Source organism: Alligator sinensis, unplaced genomic scaffold (assembly GCF_000455745.1).
Source record: "Alligator sinensis unplaced genomic scaffold, ASM45574v1 scaffold1139_1, whole genome shotgun sequence".
Lineage (NCBI taxonomy): Eukaryota > Metazoa > Chordata > Crocodylia > Alligatoridae > Alligator > Alligator sinensis.
Window position 1 is genome coordinate 221,442 of NW_005842413.1, and position 23,928 is coordinate 245,369.

Here is a 23,928-nt window from a genome sequence, read left to right on the forward strand (position 1 = left end):
TGCTGGAACAACAACCAGAGGTTTTAGCTGGTAGGAGAAAGGTCACTTTTTTTTTTTTGCTTATGATGATAAATGACCAAGAAAACCAGCAAAAAAAACGTTGACATGTCCCCAGCAGCAGAAAATCATTCAGTGAAGAGACAATTTACTGGAGTTAAAAACCTCTCATTTCCTAGAATGTCCTTCACACACACACCTGCAATATCACCTCCTACTTTCCCCACTGCCAGAGCTGGGGCCAGGGCCATTGCAAGAAAGATGCGGGGGGGGAGCATGGGAGATGGGGTCTGACTACTAGACTATGCTACTTCCCAGGACCTGAAGTTAAATATAGAATTCAAGGCTTCTGTCTGTATTGTCAGGAAGTAGCTGTGAACCCCCCATAGCAAAACGTATCATCTTCTCCTTCCAAGCCTGGTATGCAAAATAGATAGGAACCTACTACTGCTACCAGTAAACCATTAGTTTTAGAGATATAAGTGTGGTATTCTGGATTGTCAGGCTGAGGACTCATGGGAAGACGTGTGTTCCACATAGCATTTCTCTTCATTTAATTGTTTTAAGAAAGATTTTAAATTACACTAAAAAAACTAAAAACAATTTGGCCAAGGCAAGTTTCAGACATTAGGAAATATCAGAATAAGGTTGCTGCAGACATCACAGGATTTTCCTTTCTGATCAATGATACATCAGCTATTAAAGAATATATTAAGAAATGCATTGTTTTTAATAAAAACAGAAAACAAACTTCATACTTGATTTCACAAACTCCATCCTTAGTTATCCCTTTGATATAGTTTTGGCTCCTCTGTATTAGTATGTAGTTTGCTCCTGCAGAGTTCTGAGATTCACATGATGAGAAACATCTTACCCTTCATGAATCTGCCAGTTGTTTTGATTAAAATGGAAGTTTCTTTCTGGCAGTGGATACAGACCTGGAAAAGTGAATCACTTGTGGAACTGGTGGTTTTGGGGGTTAGCAAACCTGTTTCTGTCCTGCCTTACTATCAGCTGAACGATGTGAAACCGACAGCTCTTTAAGCACATATGTCGATGTAACAGGGAACCCTAACCCTGTTACTAAGAGACAGGGTGGTCCCTTTAAATCCAGAACCTTCCAGTCACAGCCGGCCGGTCAAGTAGGCGCAGCCCCTGCCAGCCAGTCAGGTGACAGGAAGAGGAAGGCCAGGACCCTACAAACGGCAAGTGGAGAAAGCCAGAGGGGCAGCAGGGAGGCAGACTCCCAATGACTATGGTGCTGTGGCTGTAGTCTCTGTCAGAAGACTACGCCATGCCTCATGATCATCTAAAGTAAGCAGGCATGTTGCCTCTCTTGTTTAATGTTAACACTGGTGGTTTGAGTGAGGCTATTTGGGGAAGGAGAAGGCCTCATTGGGGGCCCACTGCAGTGTGGGGACCCCAGTGCCAGAGAGGGCACAATATTTGGGGGTGAGCTTATCCTAGTGCCAGAGAGGGTGCAGTATTCAGGGGTGAGCTGACCCTAGCACCAGAGAGGACACAGTATTCAGGGGTGAGCAGATCCCAGCGCCACAGAGGGGCAGGAGCCCAAGTGAGGTTTTTTTTGAGAGCTAGAGCCTGGGAGTCAAACCCTGATTAGTTGGGTGGGAGGGGGTGACAGCAGCCAAGACTCCAACATAAAGAGGAATTTACAAATACCATCTGCGAGGCTTGCGCTGCGGTGTAGGGGAGGAATGGAGCTGCAGATAGCACCCTCTGGCATCGGGGAATACAATGGGCAGCCTCCCGCTTAATTAACAATTAATTAACAAGAAGGCGTGGCAGGAGAGAAGGCAGGCGGTTGGCCCATAACAGGTGGGCGGGGCCACCAGTGGACAGACCCCAAGCTGCCCCACCCCTTATAGCTGATTGTATCTTTTATTTTTTATAACATTTCCTTAGATGCATTAAGGCATAACTTGTGTTCAGAGCTGTGGGATAGTTTCATGGTGATAATGCTTGATTGGTACTGCAAACCTTATGATTTAATTCCCATCTTTACAAGTCTTCTCATCCAAATTGAGGGAGTCACCTTGTCTTACCTATGCCTCAGCTTTCCCAAAATTAAAATATAAATAATGCTTCCTATTCTCCCATCTTCTGTGCGGTCTACGTAGTTCATGAACTGTTGAGAAAAGGAATAGTCTAGCTTATTCCAGAGGCTCTAATGCACCATCATGATTCATAATAAGGCACAATGTACTATAGATAAACAAAACTGAAAGACTGGCTTGGAAATGACAAAACCATATGATATCTCAAACAGCAGATCTGTGCTGCAGTCTGAGAATCTCATTTCCTAAATGAACTTGGGGAATTTCTATCCTTGAACTTGTATATTCTAGGGATCTGCTGCCATTACAGCTTTTAGAAGAGTTTGTAGCAAGTTAGGATAACTAATCACACTTAATTTCTTACAAACTCTGCTCATACATGTTTTGTGTCCACCTACAGGGTTAATAGTGTGGTGGTTACCATGGCAACTAGTGACACTTAACCCTTGCTAGCTCAGGAAACTCATATAAATAGATTTCTAATGTCCTTTAGCTTCCCTAAACATCTGTACAGCTATCCAGCCCTGCCATGTGCCTAGATGGCAGGGCATCTTGAAGAACATAGGTACTGGGGAACACTGGATGCTTAATTCACCATCAGTACAGCACTACCTGAGCTCTGTCAAAACAACTGCTGCATCTTCCATGACTGGCAGTGGGGAATCATCACCAGTGCTGAATTTTACAGTTTTCCTTTAATGCAGCTTACCCCTCTATATACACTACTTGTACTGCCATTCTCATGTCAGAGTCTCAGAGACATTAAGTTATCCAGGAGGTCCAGGATTTGAATACCTATTTGAAACCCCTCCCAACATCAGCAATGGCAACTTCATCATTCAGTACAGCTAAGTCCCAGCATGGTAGAATCTCAGGCCCCAGCAGAAAAGACCCAACAGCTAGAAAAAAAATGGAATAAGAAGTATGAGAAGTTGGTGAGGGCAGGAGCTTGCCCTGAGTGCCTTTGCTTGACTCTTATTTGCACCCAGTATGCTACCATGTAGTACGCAAGACATGACACGAGATGCATACGATTACTCAACGCCCTATCATGGGTAGGAGCTAAAACCAAGAGATTTCTTGGGTTTTGTTGCTTTTGCAATATACAAGGCAGGCCAAGCAGGTGAGCTTACCAGGAAACACCATATGAAGAGATGGCTTGGGCATATCTTACCACTTTCTCTGAGAGCCAGAAGATTCATGCTTATCTTTCTGAACAGGAGTCTCAGCCATCATTGCTCAGACCACTCTGTTCTTTCTTTCCTCTAAATGTTCTAGTCTCCCTTGCTCTCATACTGATAACAGTATTCTCAAGCAACTGGGGGAACTCACCAGCTCTCTACTTCCATTTCCTATTTGTAATGTGGAAAAACATCTCATCTCATCTACCACCATGCACATTCACGTTTGTGAGCATTTGTGTGGTGTCAAGCATTACTAATGCTCAAGGATAGCAATTCAGGTCTAGCAGTCACATCAGATGTTGCCCTACTCTGGGACCATGAGTGGAATCTGCATAAAGATTTCCCTTTGAGTTATCCCCATCCTAACACATCTATTCATTCTTTGTTCATTCTGTCCTGCATTTGTCTGGGAACTACATGTGTGACAGTTTACCAAGCAGGTCACTACCAACTTCAAACACAAGTGATGTGCCAACCAATAATGAGAAGGAAGGAGATCAAGGCCAGACTTATATAGTGCAGGGATCCCTTCATCTCTTAATAAAGATACTGCAATATTACAGGGCTTAACTATCCTTGGGAATAGTTACAGCATATTCATTCCAGGCATCTCTTTAACCTCCGGTGTGCAATCCTTTTGTTTGTAATTCTCTCCAGGGTTTCTCATGTTAAAGACAAGAATACTAAGCCAGACCCATCCTATTAAACTCTATGAGTGGTTGTAAAAGACACAAACTACTTACAAATTTATTTACTGCAATGTGCGTTTATTCCCTTTAGAGTCATTCTAACGGTATGAAAGTGGGGGTAGCAGTATATGAATTCCAGAGCCATCTCTCTGGAGTTATCAACACCATTACAGGAAAAAAAGATATCACGTCCAATTCAGCATTGAATGTCCTTCTCAAAAAAAGACCAGGTTATGATTTTGCCAGATCATCATCTAGCCCAGTGGTACTCAATCTTTTGGCCCCACAGACCAGATAAGTGGCATGGAGCCAGTCTGTGTGCTGGATCAGACTCCGTGTGTCAGGACTGGGGCTCATGCCACCCCTGCCTGGCCCTGTGCTACTCTAGGCTGCCTGACTCAGCCCTGTACTGCCCCCTACCTCAACTGGCCCCCCACTCAGCCCCAAGTTAGCTGCCACTGCTCCCCATTGCCACATTTTCAGACCTATAGGAAGCCCCACAGGCCATATAACGTGGCTTTGCAGGCAGGATCTGGTGTTACAGGTAAGGGCTGAGCACCCCAGATCTAGCAGACTTCCATTTTGGCCCTGAAAAAAGTGAAACATGGCTGACACCAGTCATACAAGCTGCCTCACAGCCATTGCAGAAGATAATAAACAATTTACAAGTGGTTTAGAGCTGGGCGTTCTGGATTCTAACGCTGATATATGACTGGCTCACCATGGGATCTTTACAAGTCACACAGGTGGCCTGACCTTGCAGCCCCTGATCCTGAAACACTGAACACCCCCCGCCCCGTGCAAGCATGCTTTGAGATTCTTGCATGAAAGGCAATGCTTGAAACACTTGATACCTCTGGTTAATATTTCAGTGTTCCTTTATAATTTTGCCTCTGTCAAACACTAGAATAGGATTGGAAAGATCCAAAAAGAATATACTACAATAGGGTTTTTTTAACCCTAGCCTTTGTATTACATCGTTGCTTTCCTTTTAGGGTTAATGCTTAAAAAGCATGTCTGTAAGAGATGCAGGCTAAATATGGACTTAAACCAGATGTCATGCCTCTAGGAAGTTGGATGCTTACCTACTCCCTGAAGAGAGAGCTTTTCAATCAGGCCAAGAAAACTCTATATCTATCCTCAGTTCCCAGGGCAACTCACTTTATCTAGTCCTTCTCAAATGTGTTGACGCTGAGCAGATAAGTCTCTTCCTACACTACAGCAAAGATCCCCACAGAGAGGTATTTTTCAACTCAGTAAATTGTCCCATTCACTGGTCTCCATCTTCCTGGGACCTTTAGGTCCATCTCAAACAGCCTATTCCCTGCCAAAGAGAGTGCTTTTATAGCAACTGCAGTCAATGTCAGCTGAGACGCTTTTCAGTTCATACCATCCACATTAATCCCATCTTAACCACTTGTCTGCTGGGACTTATACTTTCCATATACTCAAGGTCAACATAAGATGTTTATTCCATTGATTCAGCTGCATCCACTCTTGACAACAGTAGCCAGCCATGACCAACTTTGCTACTGTAGATAAGGCTGAAAATAGTGAATTTTGGTACCAAGGAGGTTTTAAGTACAACCCTGACTTTCATTTGGCATCTTTTGGTGATCTTCTTTAGAATATAAAGAGAGAACAGAACTGTTAAGCCTAGAAATAATGATAAGCCTGGCCACTCAACTTGTACAATGCCAACCCACCTGAGTGAAGAGATTCAGTCCACCCAAAAGAGAGCTGGGATCATAGCCTCAAGGCAATTGTCCATATAGAAATGGTAACCAACTTTTAGATCCTGGCAAGATAAACTAGTGTATCTTACAGGAATAGGTGTGGGGTAAGGTTTGCCAGGGCACTCACTGCAGGTTTACAGTAGAACTGTTCTGATGGCCCTATATGGGCAGGACAAGTTAACATGGGATCCAGTAGCTAAAATAAGGAGTGAGAGCTGGAATGATATTGAGCACAAATTACTGGTGTATTGGGGACACAGGGGACAAAAGAACAATGCTAATCTTGGATGACCCCTGCCCAGTTGGGCATCTAAAACACTATATTCCAAGCATTCAGGAAATACTGAAGACAATAAACCATTCTGTCATATTTTTAGTAATATTTAGTGCAATAAGCCAACACATGAGATAGAAGTTTACATTTTCACATCCAAAAGGCTAAAATTTATGGTTTTAACATGTTATAAAATATGGAATAATGAAAACCACTCTGCCAGAGTTAGCACTCTGGTTGCCCTTATTACTATCCTAGCTACAAAATTGAAGGTAAAGTATTTGACTTATGATTTAAGACAAGTGCAAAACATTGTAACTCCTCTAATAGCTTGATATATATAATACAGGTTGCCAGGACTTGACTTTGAATGTAGTGTAGTATTCTGGTTGGTTGTTTTGTTCTTCAGCAAAAGTGGTTATTTAAAATATGTGTCAGCATGGCTTAATGGTGTTATTTTTTAACATTGTAGGAGTATGAAAGAGGAATGAAAGCCAACTGTCGCAATTAATTGGAAATAATACATTTAATTTTGGAAGGCAGAAATAATAGAAAACATGCCTGGCTGTTCATCTCTGGTTGTCTGATCTTTTTCTGTTATTAAATAAATCAAAACCGCTTGTGATCTCAACCTGTAATATAAGATCTCTGAATGTCTGACGTATGATTTAATAATCATTCTAATGCCTGCCAACCTTGGAGGAAAACTTTCTTTTTTATACAAGACCTCCCCAAGCTGTTAGAAGAATTGTCTGTCCCATTTTTAACAGTTGTAGGTTTGGGGTATTTAACTGATACTCTACACAGTTGCCACAACTTTTGCCAATTACCTGATATTTAATAGAATAACCCCCCCAAGAGAACACACAACAGACTCTCCCTATGCCTAAGGAAGAGCATTTGTGCCCAAAAGCTTGCAAAGAACAATTTTTCCAACTATTTCGTTGGTCTAAATAAAGATATCACATTTACCCAAAGAACTTTGTCTACCTATGTCCTTAGACCAACATGGCTACAACCAACAACTTAACAGGTGTAGCTCAGGGTTTCTTACTAGAATTGTTCTTTCTTTCTTAAAAAAAAATCACTTGCTTATAAGTGTTCTCTGATTTATCAGCACAAATCACCCTAATCTGTTGTAAGGAATCTAAGCACTATTTACTTCAAATAAAATGTTTAAAAGGTAAACCAAACTGGGCTCCAGGATCTTGAAATCAGGTCAGCACAAGCTGACCCATGTCTTTTTGGTGTCAGCAGTATTACAAATGCTTGAAATGTTACAATTAATCTCAAGATTGTTTGGTGCTCATTTTAAAGTCCCAGCGTCTGAAGGTAATGAGGTTGGGTAAGAATGTTAGCTTTTATGAAAGAACTAGCGAATTGCCCATCAAGAATGATGGGAGGAATAGGGGAAGGAGGAGAGGGGCGGGCAGGTGGGGATGGAGTGCAGCCATCTACCACCCCATGCTGCCACCATCCCCCAGGAGCAAGAGGGGGAAATTTGTATATGGAGACTGCTGCCACCACCCACTGCCCTGTGCTGCTGCCGCCACTTCACATCCGGGTACATGCCACCTGCCCCCCACTCTGTGTCCAGCTCTGTGCCACCCCCACCCCCCCGCCTCTGGTCTACATCCAGCCCCATGCCACTCCCCCCATGTCCAGCCCCATGCCACGCCTCTGCTTTGCATCCAGCCCCACACCATTCCCCTCCCCACTGTCCATGTACACCTAGCCTGTTCCACCTGGCCCACTCTACGGAAGCCATGCCCCACCCGTCATTCTTTCATAGATTTCATAAACATTAGGGTTGGAAGGGACCTCGGAAGATCATCGAATCCAGCCCCCTGCCCAAAGGGCAGGAAGTCCACTGGGGTCACAGGATCCCAGCAAGATAAGCATCCAATTTACTCTTGAAGGTGTTCAACGTAGATGCTTGAACCACCTCCAGTGGCAGGCTATTCCAGACCTTGGGGGCTCGGACAGTAAAGAAATTCTTCCTTATGTCCAGCCTGAAATGGTCTTGCAGTAGTTTATAACCGTTCGACCTCATCATCCCTTGGGGCACTTTGATGAACAAATGTTCCCCCAGGTACTGGTGGTCACCCCTAATAAACTTATAGGTGGCCATCAGATCACCCCTGAACCTGCACTTTTCCAGGCTAAAGAGGCCCATGACTCTCAGCCTGTCGTCGTAAGGTCTGTATTCCTGACCTCTGATCATGTGCGTGGCTCTTCTCTGGACTCTCTCAAGCTTCTCCACATCCTTTTTGAATTGTGGAGCCCAAAACTGGATGCAGTACTCCAGCTGCGGTCTCACCAAGGCCAAGTACAAGGGGAGAATGACATCCTGGGATTTGCTTGAGAAGCATCTATGGATGCAAGCCAGCGTTTTGGTTGCTTTACTAGCCACAGCATCATATTGCAGGCTCATGTTCATCTTGTGGTCAGTGATGACCCCCAAGTCTCTTTCTTTCACAGTGCTAGCCAGTGGAGCACTGCCAAGCCTATAAGGATGCTACAGGTTTTTCCTCCCAAGGTGGAGAACCTTGCATTTTTTGGTGTTAAACACCATCAGGTTCTCATCCCCACATTTGCTGAGTCTGTCCAGGTCAGCCTGGATCACCCTCCTGTCTTCTGGTGTGGATGCTTTGCCCCAAAGTTTGGAGTCATCGACGGACTTGGCCAGTCCGCTTCTGACTTCAATGTCCACATCATTAATTAAGATGTTGAACAATATGGGTCCAAGGACAGAGCCTTGGGGGGGACCCCACTGGACATCTTGATGGACGTTCTTGATGCAGTACTGGCTGGACCCATGCCCCCCAAGAGCGTTACGGATGAACAGACAGATGGACTAAGCCTATATATATATAAAATAAACTTCTAGCTCTCTCAGTTGCAAGGTAAAGCTTGAAAACCTAACCTCTGGTCACCCTTATCTCAGGGTGAATGTATTCATGGAAAATACATTCCATGAGCGAAGATCATGGTTTTGAGAGCCCAGGCTCATAGCTTTTGAATGTTTGGGGTTAGCAGTACTGACACCGGGTAAAACCCTGATATTGAATCAATAGGAATTTTGCCACTAGTTACAATGTACCAAGATTTCACTCCGTGAGTCTCTACATCAGGTGTGGGCACAAAATGGCCCGCAGGCTGGATCCTAGCACCAACTGGTTGTATCCAGCTTGCGGCTGCCCCTGTGGCACACTGCATGGGGCCAAGCTCTACCTTCTCCCACCCAGCGCAACATGCATCCACCCTGCACCTGCCAATGGCACAGCTGTAGCTCCGGGCAGTGCACACAGTTTCCCAGTGAGGTTGCCTTCTACCCACGCTGCTGCCCACAGGTGGCTGAATATCACGCTGGGCAGCAGGAGCTCCATGTGCTGGGGCAGGAGGTGCCTGGCTGGGCATGTGGTGCCCTGGTCTACCTGTTGCCCAGAGAAGCACAGCAGGGGAAGGAGGAGGAACCACTGGAGGCGGGGGAAGCCGAATAGTACCTGGGTGGCTGTCACAGAAGCAGCAGCAGCCCCACTAGGAAGCTGTATGTGCTGGCCAGGGCAGGAGCAGTGCTAGTGAGCACAGGGCTGATGTGGGCCACAGCACAGGCTGCCCCGGGCAGGAGCAGGCAGGACTCAGCCCCATGCAGAATGCCATGGGGGAAACTGCACCACCTGGACAAGCTCTGCTGCATTTGCCCCCTGCCCCAACCACCTCCCTCCCACACTCCTGGCTGGTTGCCGTGACCTACTACACAGGCAACATGCCCCCATGCGCATGCACACGCACACGTACACGTGCACACCCCCACATCATGACTTCTTGTCAACATCTAGGCTGGGATTCAAGAAAGTATTTAGGGAAGTGCTCAAGTTCCTCAGTATTCAATACACTTTTTTGGATGGAGCACATCTTTAAGTCCAATTTATTTCCACGGGGCTTAAGCACCTTCTTAAGTGCTTTTCTGAATACAAATGATTTCCTGAATCTGGGCTTTTTATAACTAGTAAAACTATTATTAAAAAATGAGCCAATAGTGTATGGAAAGACAGTCTGCTAAATGTTAAAAGGTCACCACAAGCTTTTTATTATCAACTGGATTTTAAATTTGGCCATAAGTTTCATGTTGTTAGATTTAAGGTGATTGGGACAAAAGCCTGATTGGATCCAGGGGGTTCTAATGATGGTCATTGTTTTCTAAGTCTGGTAACTTATTTTGCCTTCCTTTAAAAATCTGCTATACTGCTGGTCTTTCCTTTCTTTTGGGAGAAGACAATGATTATGCCTCACTCATACTGTGTAATACCAGACTGCTGAAGCTGTGCATCTAGGATACACTTGAACAACAGAGGTTATATCTTTCAAGAAAAAGTGGATGGAAGGCTCAACCCAGTCCCAATCTATCCCTTCTCACCTGTAAATCCTGTCAGAGGACACACTGGGGGAAGGAAATAATCAGGCATGATCCTGTGGTAGGGGTCATGGGCGACTGGTGCCTCCTGATCCTGGGGGGTCACCAGTGGCTGATTGCCGACTGGGGTGGGGGGCCCAGCCGCTGATTGCTGCCACTGGGAGAAGTGCCGCCAGCGCTTCTCTTAGCACCCCACATTTTCGGGGGGGCACCAGCTATCACCCCCCACTCCCTGGCCGCTGAGGGCCAAATCTCAGGGGGGGGGCACATGACCCCCAACCCTCCTATGCGTTGCCCATGGTAGGAGTTCTTTCCAGGTCATTTGGTTACATGGGTGGATCCAGGATTTTGAAAAGGTAGGTGCAGATGGTGTGGCACATCATCAAATATAGCAAGGCACACTTTTGTTCAGTTAAAGAGAAACTAGATACTTTACTAATATGCTAGGGGGGTAGCACCATATTATTCAAATTAAAATCAAAGCAAAAATAATATAACTATTGGAACGTCCACTAATTTGCTATATTAAACATAGCATTAAAACAAAACATAACAAACTGAAAAAAAAAGTCAGAATAGTCAAAAGATACTGTGTCATAAATCCCGTAGTCATTATAGTTAAACGTCCATCTCTTATTCAGATTTGTAAAATAAAATCTGGCCTTCTAGAACATCTTGATAGTGACTCCAATACTTTGTCTGACATTTCTACATCTGAGTTAATATTACCACACCTGTGTCAAGTTATTTAGCTAGAACTAAGAACAGTCTTCAGGGCTGTGAAACAGAAGAGAGGCATTACCAGGAATGGCTAACAGACATCAAAACTGCAGAAGAAAGGATAGCTGGAAGAGTGTAGGTTGTAGCCATGTTGGTCTAAGGACAGAGGCAGACAAGGTTCTTTGGGTGAATCTGATATCTTTTATTAGACCAACTTAAATTGTTGGAAAAAAATGTTAAGCAAGCTTTCGGGTTTAAAAACCCTTCGTCAGACTGGAAGTTGAAAGAGTGGAACATCAAGACCATTAAAAAGGAGAGCAGGTCATTAACACCTGTGGAGTAGAAACAAATTAACAGGAATCAGGAAGATGATAATGAACCATGAAGTCAGTCACGTCTCTCAGTGCTGCCTGAAAAGAAATACTGCTTCCCCTCCCAGGCAGTTGGTTTTAAAGTTTGGATGGAAAGGGATGTGATTGCACCACTGCACCCATCATGGATCTACCCATCTGGTGATCAGAGGCAGTTTTGTATTGCCACAGGAAAGTCCGAGTCCTACTCACAAGACTGGCAGAACAGCCCCTAGTATCTTTCAGAAGCCAAGATCACCTTCACAGAAGCCCTATGCCTCTACCCGTTTTAAATGGTTGGCACTAGTACAGCTCCAGAGGAGAGACTTCCTCCAGCTAGATATCTCAAAATCCAAATCCTGAGGTAGAGGAGGTGGTATATGGGACTGCAGATTGGCACAGCATTGTCTTTTTTGCCTGAGATGGTCAGAGACAGATTGGGATGATGTGCATCTTCCAGTCCTATTGCCCCCTATAATAATTCTTCCTTTTTTGTGATCAGCTTCCAAGAAGCTGAGCACACTGGCTCTTATTCAGCCAAGTATGTGAGTAATCTCATTGACTTTGATCCTCTGCTATCCACTAATTAACAAACACGGCTGTTAATAATTTACTGGGCGGAAGGTTAAACCCAGAACATGCTAGATCTACATTTCTGCTCTCTGATGCCTTTTACATCCACAAAACAGAGACAGCATAAGGAGAGCCCATACTACCCAAACAATGTACCTCCAGAGCCAGTAGGGGCTACATTTACTGGCCTCTACATAAAGAGATGCCTAAGATAGGTATAGCACCTAAGCATGATAAACCTAACACAGGTGAGGGTGCCCTCTCCTGCCACAGCCACTTCTCAGCCTGTCCCCAAGTGCATCCCCTGGATAATGGGGTACCACTAAATCCAGAAAAGGTATGGAGGGGTGCTGTAAGCCTTAAAAGGTTAAGAATCACTGTTGTGGATTATAATCAAGAATGGGCAATAACATGCTCTGTGGCCAGCTTCATCAAGAATGCCTTATTCCAGGACTTGCCTCAAAATTAAATTCTACTACTACTAACATGTCTTAATGAGCAAGAACTTAGATGAAACTCAAAAGGTCAACCCCAGCACAAAAGAAAGTTCCAAGTACATGAAGGATTGATACCAATTACTTCAAGCAGTACTTGGGCAGGAGTGACCATGAGATGACTCAGTTTAGGATCCTAAAGAAAGGAAGGAGAGCAGCAGAGTATGGACCCTGGATTTCAGAAAAGCAGACTTCAATTCACTTGGAAATAATGGGCAGCATCCCCTGGGAGACCAGTCTGAGGGGGAGAGGAGTCCAGGAGAGCTGGCTGTACTTTAAAGAGATCTTACTGAGGCCACAGGAACAAACCATCCCCATGTGCAGGAAAACTAGCAAATGTAGCAAGCGACTAGCTTGGCTTAGCAGGGAACTCTTCAGTAAGTTTTAAACATAAAAAGGAAGCTTCTAAGAATTGGAAACTTGGACAAACAACTAGGGAGGAGTATGAGAGTATTGCTTGGGCATGCAGGGATGAAGACAGGAAGGCCAAAGCACAATTGGAGATGCAGCTAGCAAGGTATGTGAAGGGTAGCAAGAAGGGTTTCTACAAGTATGTCAGCAACAAGAGGATGACCAGGGAAAGTGTGGGTCCTTTGCTAAATTGGGGATGCAACCTAGTGACAGATGATGCAGAAAAGGCTGAAGTGCTCTATGCTTTTTTCACCTCAGTCTTCACAGGTGAGGTCAGCTCCCAAACAATTGCACCTGGCAGCACAGTTTGAAGAGATGAGCAGCCAACAGTGGCAAAAGAACAAGTTTGAGACTATTCAGAAAATCTGGTTGTGACTGTGTACAAGCCCATGGGGCCGACGGGATGCACCTGAGGGCGCTGGGGGAGTTGGCCAATGTGATTGCCGAGCCACTGGCTAAAATCTTTGAAAACTCATGGTGATTGGAAGAGTTCCTGGGTGATTGTAAAAGGGCAAATATAGTACCCATCATTAAGGAAGGGAAGAAGAAGGATCCAGGGAACTACAGACCAGTCAGCCTCACCTCAGTCCCTGGAAAAGTCATGGAGCAGGCCCTCAAGGAATCCATTTCTAAGCAATTGAAGGAAGAGGAGGTGATTGGGGACAGTCAGCATGGATTCACCAAGGGCAGCATGCTTAGTGAATTTGAAAACATGCTACTCCTTAAGAACTATGCTAGCCTGCGCACGTGTGTGCACACACACACACACAGCACATACAACAGTTTACAGCATACAATGCAATGGCAACACTTTTATCAGAACTGGTGACCTTTTAACTTTAACTAATTTTTTTCAAGCCTTCCCTTTGCAGGTTTATTTCTGTCTAGTAGCATCTTTCTTAGCAACTCAGTTGCACTAGTTCCTATTTTCAGTCTCTTACACTTGTCCGTTTTCAAGGCAAAAATTCTGCTTGAAGTCGTATTTTTTTTCTAAATGCATCTATTCCATCCCCCACTTTTTTATTCTTGGATAGGAGAAGCTTATTTGCCAGGAAGTGGTGACAGTGCCAAGTGTCACTTTGACATGGAAAAGCTTTTTATTTTTAAGGGAGGTTTTCTCACATAATATAAAGATGGGGAGACTCTGGATTTGGCCTCATCTTCTCTGGAAACCTCATCTATAAACAAATCTCTTTGACTACCTCTCATGCTTTTAATCTTGGCCTTTCCAACCTGTATTGTCTCAGGAACACAACTACAATGGTTCATGCATCAAAATCTGGCCTTTGATGTAGCTAGAGCTTGATGTATTAATTGCTTTGAAGATTAGAAGATAGTCAAGCTTTTGATGCCAATATGAGGTCTGAGAGACTGGAGAAGCTTGAACACTGGTATGGTCCCAGAAGCCTCAGCCCAGAACTAAGCAGACAGTTGCCTCCTTTGCCAGCTGAAAGCAGTGCATCCTCTTCACATTTTGCTTCAGATAGTGAACAACAGGAATCTGGTCTGGAAGGGATAAATGTGAGGATTACTGCAGTCAGCTTTCTTTCCTATGAGTGAATGGGACAAAGTTTCCTAGCAACAAAAGCATTCTTAGAAACTGATACCACCTGGACAACCAGACTGAGTGAGGAATGAAAAACAGAGCAATTAGGCTTCACACCAGTGTGAGGAATGAACCTGGGAGCCTTTACAGTAAGATGGAGACATCTCTTCTAGGTCTTTCATTTTTTAATTCTTTCCAGCTAACACTACTTCAATTCCTGGCTTGATTCAAGTTGAATCTGCTGGTCTTTATCCAAGAGCCCATTTTCTTGTAAGCATTCTAACAGGTTACCATCGTTGCATCAACTGAGAATGAACTGTGTGTCACTGGCATACTTCTGGTAAATGAGACTTGTTATATAGGTATTGAGGAGGATGTAGCACCAATCCCCTTGCATTTCCGTATGCAAAGACATTCAGAGAAATCCCAGCAGTCTTTCCTGCCCAAGAGCAGGGGGGGGTTGGACCAGATGAACTGTAAGATCCCTTCCAGTCCCTAACAGCTATGAAACTATTAATCAGCACCGCTGAGTTTTATTGAAGAGGTACCATATGAACCATCTACTCCTTCAGTCTGAAACTAAGTGACCTGGGAGAAGCCATGCTGAAAAGGAGAGACCTGACTGAAGCTCAAGAAGAAATAGAGCCTCTCCGCTGAAAACATGCCATGCAGATCTTTTTAAACAAACAGTAATTAGGCAGTGGACCAGATTACCAAGTGATATAATTTCCTCATCCTCACTAAGATTTAAAATTTGAGATTGGTATTCTGCTAAGAGATACTCTCTGGTTCAACCACTAGCTACTCTGTTTAAGGCAAGAGTTATAGGATAATATTCTACCATGTTTGAGAGAAATGTTCACAGTGGTCACTGCTATCCCTATGCATACTCTGGGCACACAAGCTACAGAAAAAATGCATCCCTTTTCAAGCCAAGATGCAGTATCTCATTTGCCAGACTTTTTGGAAAGTAACAGATACAAAGAGGTTCAGATTTGTTGCAGAGCCTGTTATTGTCCCTTCACATTTTCTTTATCTTGGGGAGGAGGGGGATAACAAGATAACACAACATAAACACAAGGAACTGTGGATCATTTGGAACAAATTTTGGGGGGTTTATGCTCTGATCAGATGTTCCAGTGGTTTCTGATGCCAAATGATGACTGAAATGTGCTGTTGCCCCTGGAGGTATAACTTGTTTGTAGCAAACTAACTGCCTAAAAACTATTAGTTTTACTGAGACCACATTTTAAAGGAATTTCCAAGCCCCTTTTTCCTGACGTTTTATTGCACAATTAGTCAAAATCCATGCCAATTCTGAACTCATCCACTTTGTCAAGTGTCCAAGCCCTTTGCTCCAAATTCTAGAGGAGAACTATCTGAACCCATTTCCCCCCATTTTAGATGGGTACACAAAAACAACTCTTCCCTCTGGATAACCCATCCCTTAGCATTTTAGTATATCTGATCTAATACCTAGGACTTTTGTGTATTTAAGTATCCATTACACCTTTAACATGCACTCATAATTCAAAAGATGAACTATGTAGAAGACCTAAAACAAATGCCCTGTGGATAGTCCTCATAGAGCTGAATTAGTATTAACACATTTTCCTAAACAAAGTCAAGGATTAGTCTTAGGCACTTGCGATGAACTGTCCTTGCTTAAATTCTTGAATTGAACATGTTACCTATGTGCCTCACTTTTCACAGTACCAGCATTTAAAAGAATGGTGGGTTTTCCTCTCTCACACTTCATTATTGCCATTCACAGTGAGGAATAATCACCTCCACACTTAGGAATCAAGTTGTAACTCCATAATGATTCATGTTAGACATAGATTCATACTCAGGGATAGACAACCCCCAGCACAGGTGCCAGAGTGTGGTGCACGAAGGCATTTTGCTTGGCACGCATGCTTCTGGGCAAAGAGTGGGGGAAGGGGCCAGGTCTGCACTGCCACAACAAGGATTGGACCTCTGGTGGCTCTCATGCCATCTGCCCCTGGCACACCAACATCTTAGGAGTCAAGGTTACAGGTGTTTTGGGCACTTTGCCCAAAAACATTGCCTATCCTTGCTTTAGTTCATAGAGCTGGAAAGGGCCTTTTGTGGCCAAATGCTAACCCAAGGACCCCCCTAAATTGCAACCTCAAACCCTAACATTCACAATACCCAAAACATCCAGAACACCTATACAACATGCAATAAGTAGGCAAGGGAGATGAGGGCACTGGCAATGCTTTGCCACTGCAACAACAAGGAAGTAGTTGGCCAAAATAATCCCTTTCCATTAGCTTGATTTTCAAGCTACATCCCGATGAACACTAATACATTGGTCTTCAGTATGCACCAATGGTCTTAAGTCAGTCACTAGTTCCAATGAGGTGTCTTTCTTTTTTCAGCCAAGTCAGTCAGCTCATTCTAAACCAGTTATGAAAGTCTTGGACCACATGGAAACAACTTTCATTTTACAGCTAAGCCCTGCAGCGCCATGAGAACTAATATGTTTAGCTGCTAAAAAACATATTCATTTCCCAAACTGTGCCCATCCAACTATTCTATCTAACAGTGAATCTGGAAGCATTCCAGTACAGATGCATAAGTGGTCATTAGAATGAAAAACTGACTTTGCACTGAAAGTTTAAGTATATTTGAAACATCAGCATAATCAATTGTGCTCTTGAACAATCAATTCTCCTATGAAATCACCTCAATTTCTATTTACACTCCCATTTCTCACTGTATTTCCAGATTTTGACCTATATTTCCTATAACTGAGAACCCAGTGGCTGTCATTTGAGGACAATGTTCATTTGCTAGGTAAGTGCATCTTTCTACATATTGAGTCGGCCTCTATTAGCAGACACAGCAGTCAACTATTTCAGGACCTATTTTAACTCATGTTAGCCTTTAGGAATAGGTAGCTTATTCACGGTTTTTACACGGCTTATTGTGGGGCGGGGCGGGGGGGTGACATTTTATCAAACACATTGTCACAAATAGGCTTCTCTGGCTGCCTTACAGTAATAATGCTAAACTGGTTGCCTAATATAGTTGACACACAAAACAGAAATAAAAAGGACAACCAAATGTTTTGAGTTCTGCATCTCTCAAGAACAGCATTTTGAAACTCCCTACTAGGGATGTGAATGGTTAAACGTTTAACTGATCAGCTCAGTGATAACCGGTTCTAGCAGTTATCATTTAGCCTGGAGCCCAGCAGGTCAGGAGGGAAGTGGGGGGTGGGGAAAGAGAGGAAGGGGGAAGGAAGTCCTGTGGTGCCCTAGAAGGAATTGGAAGGCAGCAAAGCAGGAGGGAGAGAGGAGCAAGGAGGGGAGGAGGGAGAGGAGAGAGGATGAGAGGGGTGACTAAAACCTAATAGCTAGGCTCGGCAGAGGGAGGGAGGGAGAGAGAAGTGAGGGAGGGGAGGGGTTGCCTGCTCCCTCCCTTGCAGCATGCTAGTGGTGGTTGCAGGCTGGTAAAGTCCCTCTTTAGCTGCTGCCTGCCGATGCAACTGGCCCTGGGAAGCCTTGCGCCAGTGGCCGCAGCCCCTTGCTGGCTGCTGCCCCCCACAACTTCTTGGGCTGTGCTGCCTGCTTAGCAGGGATGCTATGGCACCTGGCTTCCCACACTGCTTGAGGAGGATGAGTGCAGTCCCCCTTCTCCTCGACTTAGAGCCACAGGCTAGAGCCCAGCATTGCCACTCCTGTCCCCATCCTTGCACCCCACCGATTAGTCATTTAACTCGTTGTAATTACAACAGGTTAAACAAATATTTATTTAAATCGGTATTTATGTTCCTACACTACTTTTTTAATCCACTGATGCACAACTTCAGCAGTGGCAGCAACAATGCCAGTGCTAACAGGGCCCATCTTAGCGTTTTTAACACTGCAGCTACCTGTGGAATGACTCTAAAGGGAATACAGCAGTAGAAGAATATAAGAAAATGCCTAAAGCCGTGTTTCTCAACCCATGGGTAACAAGAATGTGTGAAAGGATTGCACTTTAAAAATGGATCAACAAACTTTGAAAATGGATTCTTTTTTAAAGTAGAAAAAAGTGGGAAACCACGGCTTTTCCCTTGCAGGCTGGCAGAGTTTCAGCCTGCAAGGGGCTGCTGGGCTGCAAGGGGCTGCATACACCCTCTCCCTGCCCCACACACTGGGAGACTGGGGCTGTGGGGCAGCGGGTCAGGAGTGGGGGCACTGGGCCAAGACTGGCCATTGATGTTTACAAATTGGTCCTGGTACAAAAGAGTTTGACCTAAAGTACAAATAGATGCTTAAGGATGGTTTTAGATACTTAACTTGGGGCACTTAACTGCTTAATTTCCAACGTATACAAAGAAGATATAATCTATATCAGAGAGATTTGAGTTTCAATAACTGTTTCTAAGGTGCTTTGGGAACAGTCCACTATTGTGTAAGTGAAATTTAATAAATTAAAATATATTTTAATATTTTTGAGTTATACACAGTTATTAACTAGTATCCAACATTTATCTAACCAGTCTTCTTCTTCAGTTATATTAAAAACATCTTTACCAATAGCATTGTTTACAGACTCAAGAAGTATTAAAACACATCATTATGCAATTTCGGAGGAGATTTTATCTAAAATAATACCATGCTCCAAAAGCCAATGATAACAATTCTCTTTTTTTTAAATGTGATCATAATTATGACTTTTGATGGTCTTAGCCTCCATCTTTAACATTTTTATTAGCTCCAAATGAAATGATATTATGAAATAAACAGCTTCAGGAATGTTAATTTTGTTATGCATGTTCATGTTTGTGACCTCTCATAACCACTGTATTTCCGCAGATATTCATAGAAGGATAAGGAAAAAGTCACTGAGGTAAAGGGTTGTACGTAGTTCATCTTGAAACCTCAGTATTTCCATTGATTTCTCAGGAGACATTAGGACATTATACAAACTATTCATGGCCTCAACACACTACACAAACAAAGAGCATAGACTGAACTGCCAAAAGTAAAATGAAGCCCAGTTACTTGACTTTTTGTTTCTTCCTCGCTTGGAATTGTTCAGTTTTATTTTTGACAGACTTTATTAGCAACGATAAGGCAGGATCTATGGATTTCTTAGGGACACTTGCTTTCTTTCCTATGTCAGCTTCCTGTTTCTTCTCTGCCTCTGTAGCATCTTGCTGCTGCTGCTCTCTTCGGCGGGCTTTCTCCTCCAAGATTTTTTTCACTGCTTTTGTCTTTTTGAAGTTTGGATCAGAAGGATCCAAATTAAACAAGTGGGAAGTATACATGGCCTGGAACCTTGCATCAGCAACATTCACCTGAAGACAGAAGAGAACCAATTTCAGTTAGCCATTTTATGGATGAAAAAATTCCAGAAAGTACTATAAGAAAATACCGTTACATGAAGCTATATATTCATGCACGTGCAGAAAGCACTAACTACCTTTTGGTTGTATGCAAAAAGGTGATGCAAGAAGATGAGCTACATGCTGTTAGGACATTACACAAACCCTTTATGCCACAGGAGGTAGGCCAAAAAGTTCCTTTTGGTTATAAATAGAGCCAGCATGAAAAAAGCCGGTAGAGAAAATAGGCCTGAGTGAAGTGGCAGGTATTCACTTTGGATTCAGCCGACTCAGAGGACAGTGATTTGGTTCGGCGATTCGAATTACTGTCCCAATTAGATTTGGCCAAATCAGATCCTAAAGATTTGGCGTCACTTTGGAGATTCGGCCATAGAATAAACAGGCAGCTGACACAGCTGCCTCCAACTGACAAGTCTTGGGATTGGGGGAGGGAAGGGGCGTGGGGGCACATCACTCAAGGAAAGGGACAGGGGAGCACAGGATGCGGACGCGGTAGCTCTCGAAGTGGGAGCTATGCTCTGCTGCCGCTTGCCCAGCCAGTGCAGGGCAGAGGGGGCCGCAATGTGGGCATGACTCACTCTGAGCAGAAGGGGGCAAGCAGCAGCAGGGCATAGCCCCTGCTCCCAGCTACCACACCCACATCCCCTCCCCGCCATGCTAGCTGGCAAGTGGTGGTAGAACAGAGTCCCCACTCCCAGTGCTGATGCAGGCGCAGCAGTGCTGGAAGCATGGACTCTGTGCTGGCACCACTTGCCAGCAGGCGCAGCAGAGCACAGGGGCAGCGGGTGCAGCTGCGCTGGGAGAGGGGACTCTGCGCTGCCACTGCTTGCCAGTTGGCGCAGGGGGGTGGGCAATGCTGTCACTTGCCAGCCAGCACGGCGGGACACAGGTGCAGCAGCGCTAGGAGCAGGGGCTATACCCTGATGCCACTTGCCCTCTTCCACCCAGAGCAAACCATGCCGGCATCCTGCCCCCACCCCGCCGACTGGGAAAGCAGCAGCAGGGCATAGCCCCTGCTCGAAGTGCTGCCGTGCCCGTATCCTGTGCTTCCCGAGTCCCGCGGTACAAAGGCAACACACAGGAGGGCACACTGGGGTGGGGGAGGACGGGACATGTCCCCCAACAGCAAGCACTCTGGGTGCTCGGGGGGCATGGATAGCGCTTGTGTCCCCTCCTGAAATTGGCTCCACCGGCAGGATGCTGGGGCATGGTTGGCGCGTTCGGTACCCAGATGCTGGGGGACCCCCCATACCCTGGTTGTGCCCTGCTGGTACCCCCCCAAGACTTGGAAAGCACCAGTCACCCATGCCCGTGTCCCACGCCCCAGCTAGACAGCTTGTCCCAGCCCCAATCCTTACCTCCCCAGTGCCCCTTCCCTCCCCCAATCCCAACAGCCTTACCAGCTGGAGGCAGCTGTGTCAGCTGCCTGTTTAGTCTGTGGCTGAATCGACAAATCTTTTCCAAATCGATTTGGATGCTTTAAATCGATTCAGAGCTTTTAACTGGTCTCCCGATTTGATTTGGATTCAGAGATTCAGTCCCCGAATTGGGCTGAATCTCCTCCAAATCAAATCGGCTACTGAAGCTTCACACAACCCTAAGAGAAAGGCCAGGAAGAGGACAATGACAAATGCTGCAGCTAAGTTATAAGAAGGCTTGTGGAATGTACTCCATCTCCTTAGACATTTATATCATCTGGTTTCACTTCCCCTACGAGAGAAAGACTGCTTGTAATCTAAACCCATGTAAAAGTGCACCCAGCCTCTATGGTGAAAAGGAGACATATGTAGGTAATAAAACATTTGAAAGCAGCACACACCAATACAAGTTGTATTCTTATTTGATTCAACCTCTCTCTCTAAAGGAGCTCTGTAAAGAGGTTTAAGTTTAACTGTATTGTAAACATTTTGTTGATATGGTACTCAAAATCTGTGACTGAGGTCTAACTCTTTCATCAGACTACCAATCCACTCTTCTTAAAAAGAAACCAATACTTTTAAGCTTCTACTATATTTCAGAATTAGGAGGCTCTTGTTACCTCAAAGTCATCTTCTATCAACTCTTCCTTTTTCAGTAGCAGTTTCTTTTTCTTTTTAGTCAGGTTCTGTTGTTCTACAATTTTGTCATAATTGAAATGTTTTCTGTCATCATTTTCATCATCCATCATGAGCAGAGCCATTTCAGCCTGTTACAATAAAAGAAAGAAGAAGTTAAAAAAAATCAGTTTACACAATATCTCTCAATGGTATATGGGATACAGATGTTCCATCTGAAACACGAGAACTCAGGATTTCCAGTGCTCCAGGGGAAGATTTGTAATTTGTAAACAGATTGCAAGCAATTATAAAAACATAGAAACGTTAGTTTAATAGTGTAAAAATATCTTCTAAAACATTTGGAGAACTGGCGAGGAGGAAAGACTTGGTATTATTAAATGAGCATGTACATGCAGAGGCAGATGCAGGCTTTAGTCTCATTTTAACAACTTATATCTATCTAACTTCAGGTTAGCACAGGTTTGATAGGCAATCCTCTCCATTACTACTTACCATTTTAAGAATGTTACTTATTGCTTATAAACTCATAGCAGATTTATTATTTAAATAGAACAAGCTAAAGAGGCAATCCTTTAATTCAATATACTCACTGTTGCTCATTTTCATTGTATCACCTGAATATAAAAACACTATCCACAGCTGCTACAAGATTTATCCAATCTCAGCATTCACATATCGAAGATAAAAGACTGAAACCCTTGTCTATTTTATTAAATTAATTTTTATATCTTTATTTATGAAAACCCTTGGGTAAAAAATTAATTTGACCCATTAACCAACAAATGGAAAAAACAGTAATGAAGGGTAATACTGTGATTTCCATTCACGCCACTAAAAATTAAGGACAATATCAAACAGTTCTGAACAGCCAACCTTTTGGTATTCCTATAAATAGGAAACTACTGTTTTTTAAAAAAATATTAAGGTTATGTTTTAAGGGAAAAAATTCACTTGATGTGGAATTACTCAGCTGCTCTGAAAAGCATGTTATACAAAAAAATTATTTTCATGGATTTTTAACCAAAATGTGATACATGTGAAGGAGTCCATGACAAGTCTCCAGGTAAGCTACTCTATCTGGCAAAAACTACCGAGGGCAGGGATTGTACATTAAAAATGGAGGTTAAAAGGAATGTCCAAATTAAATATGTTCCCAAATTAAATAATAAAAGCAAGCTAAAATTTAACTCCTAGAAAATCTTAATTGTACTAGGACGAAGAAGATGGCCCGGGTTCTGTTTCTAGCTGTCCCTAATTCACTAAGGGTTCTTCCTCATGGACTCACTATGCTACATGCATTCTAGATGCAGTCTAGAAGGAAACTGGTAGTGTCATTAAAATAAATGAAAAACAATAGTAAATAAACACACACTTACGGTTTCATAGTTTGTAGGGTCGGAAGGGACCTTGACAGATCATCAAGTCCGACCCCCTGCCATGGCAGGAAAGAGCACTGGGGGTCAAACAACCCCAGCAAGGTGTTCATCCAGCCTCCTCTTAAAGACCCCCAGGGTAGGAGCCAGTACCACTTCTCTCGGAAGTTGGTTCCAGATCCTAGCCGCCCTGACTGAAGTAGCGCCTCCTGATGTCTAGTCTAAACCTACCCTCTGCCCAGTTGTGACTGTTATTTCTAGTCACTCCTGGCAGTGCTCGGGGGAACAGGGACTCCCCCAATGCCTGCTAGTCCCCCCTGAGCCTTCTCTTGTGGAGGCTGAACAGGTTCAGGTCCCTTAGCCTCTCCTCGTAAGGCCTGCCCTGCTGCCCCCTGATCATGCGGGTGGCCCTCCTCTGGAGTTGTCCACGTCCCTCCTGAAGTGCGGCACCCAGAACTGGACGCAGTACTCCAACTGCGGCCTGACCAGTGCTGCGTAGAGGGGGAGGATCACCTCCTTGGACCTGCTCGAGATGCATCTGTGGATTCATGACAAGGTGAGGTTGGCCTTCCTGACCACATCCCCACACTGTCGGCCCATGTTCATTTTGGCATCAATAATGACTCCAAGATCCTTTTCTGCCTCTGCACTGACAAGAAGGGAGTTC

The 23,928-nt window shown here is 44.2% G+C and overlaps 1 protein-coding gene and 1 long non-coding RNA gene across 6 annotated transcripts in view; one reads left to right on the plus strand and one right to left on the minus strand.

The window, feature by feature from the left end:
• LOC102380267 overlaps nucleotides 1-23,928 on the plus strand; it is a 62,736-nt gene that overhangs the window by 12,689 nt on the left and 26,119 nt on the right. Inside the window, exon 2 of the long non-coding RNA XR_003095599.1 lies at nucleotides 17,221-17,289. This is a non-coding gene — a long non-coding RNA (uncharacterized LOC102380267). The remainder of the gene's footprint in view (nucleotides 1-17,220; nucleotides 17,290-23,928) is intronic.
• The window catches only part of ESF1 (ESF1 nucleolar pre-rRNA processing protein homolog), a 71,623-nt gene continuing 66,599 nt past the window's right edge, over nucleotides 18,905-23,928 (minus strand). For 4 of the 5 annotated variants that reach the window (XM_006030034.3, XM_025211559.1, XM_006030035.3 and 1 more), the window contains exons 13-14: nucleotides 21,870-22,016; nucleotides 19,484-19,783 (exon numbers count right to left, since the gene is read on the minus strand). In XM_006030034.3, the coding sequence (XP_006030096.1) occupies nucleotides 19,484-19,783; nucleotides 21,870-22,016 (447 nt within the window). Of the gene's footprint in view, nucleotides 19,784-21,869; nucleotides 22,017-23,928 lie in introns of all 5 variants that reach the window. The other variant, XM_025211560.1, reaches the window with a different exon arrangement.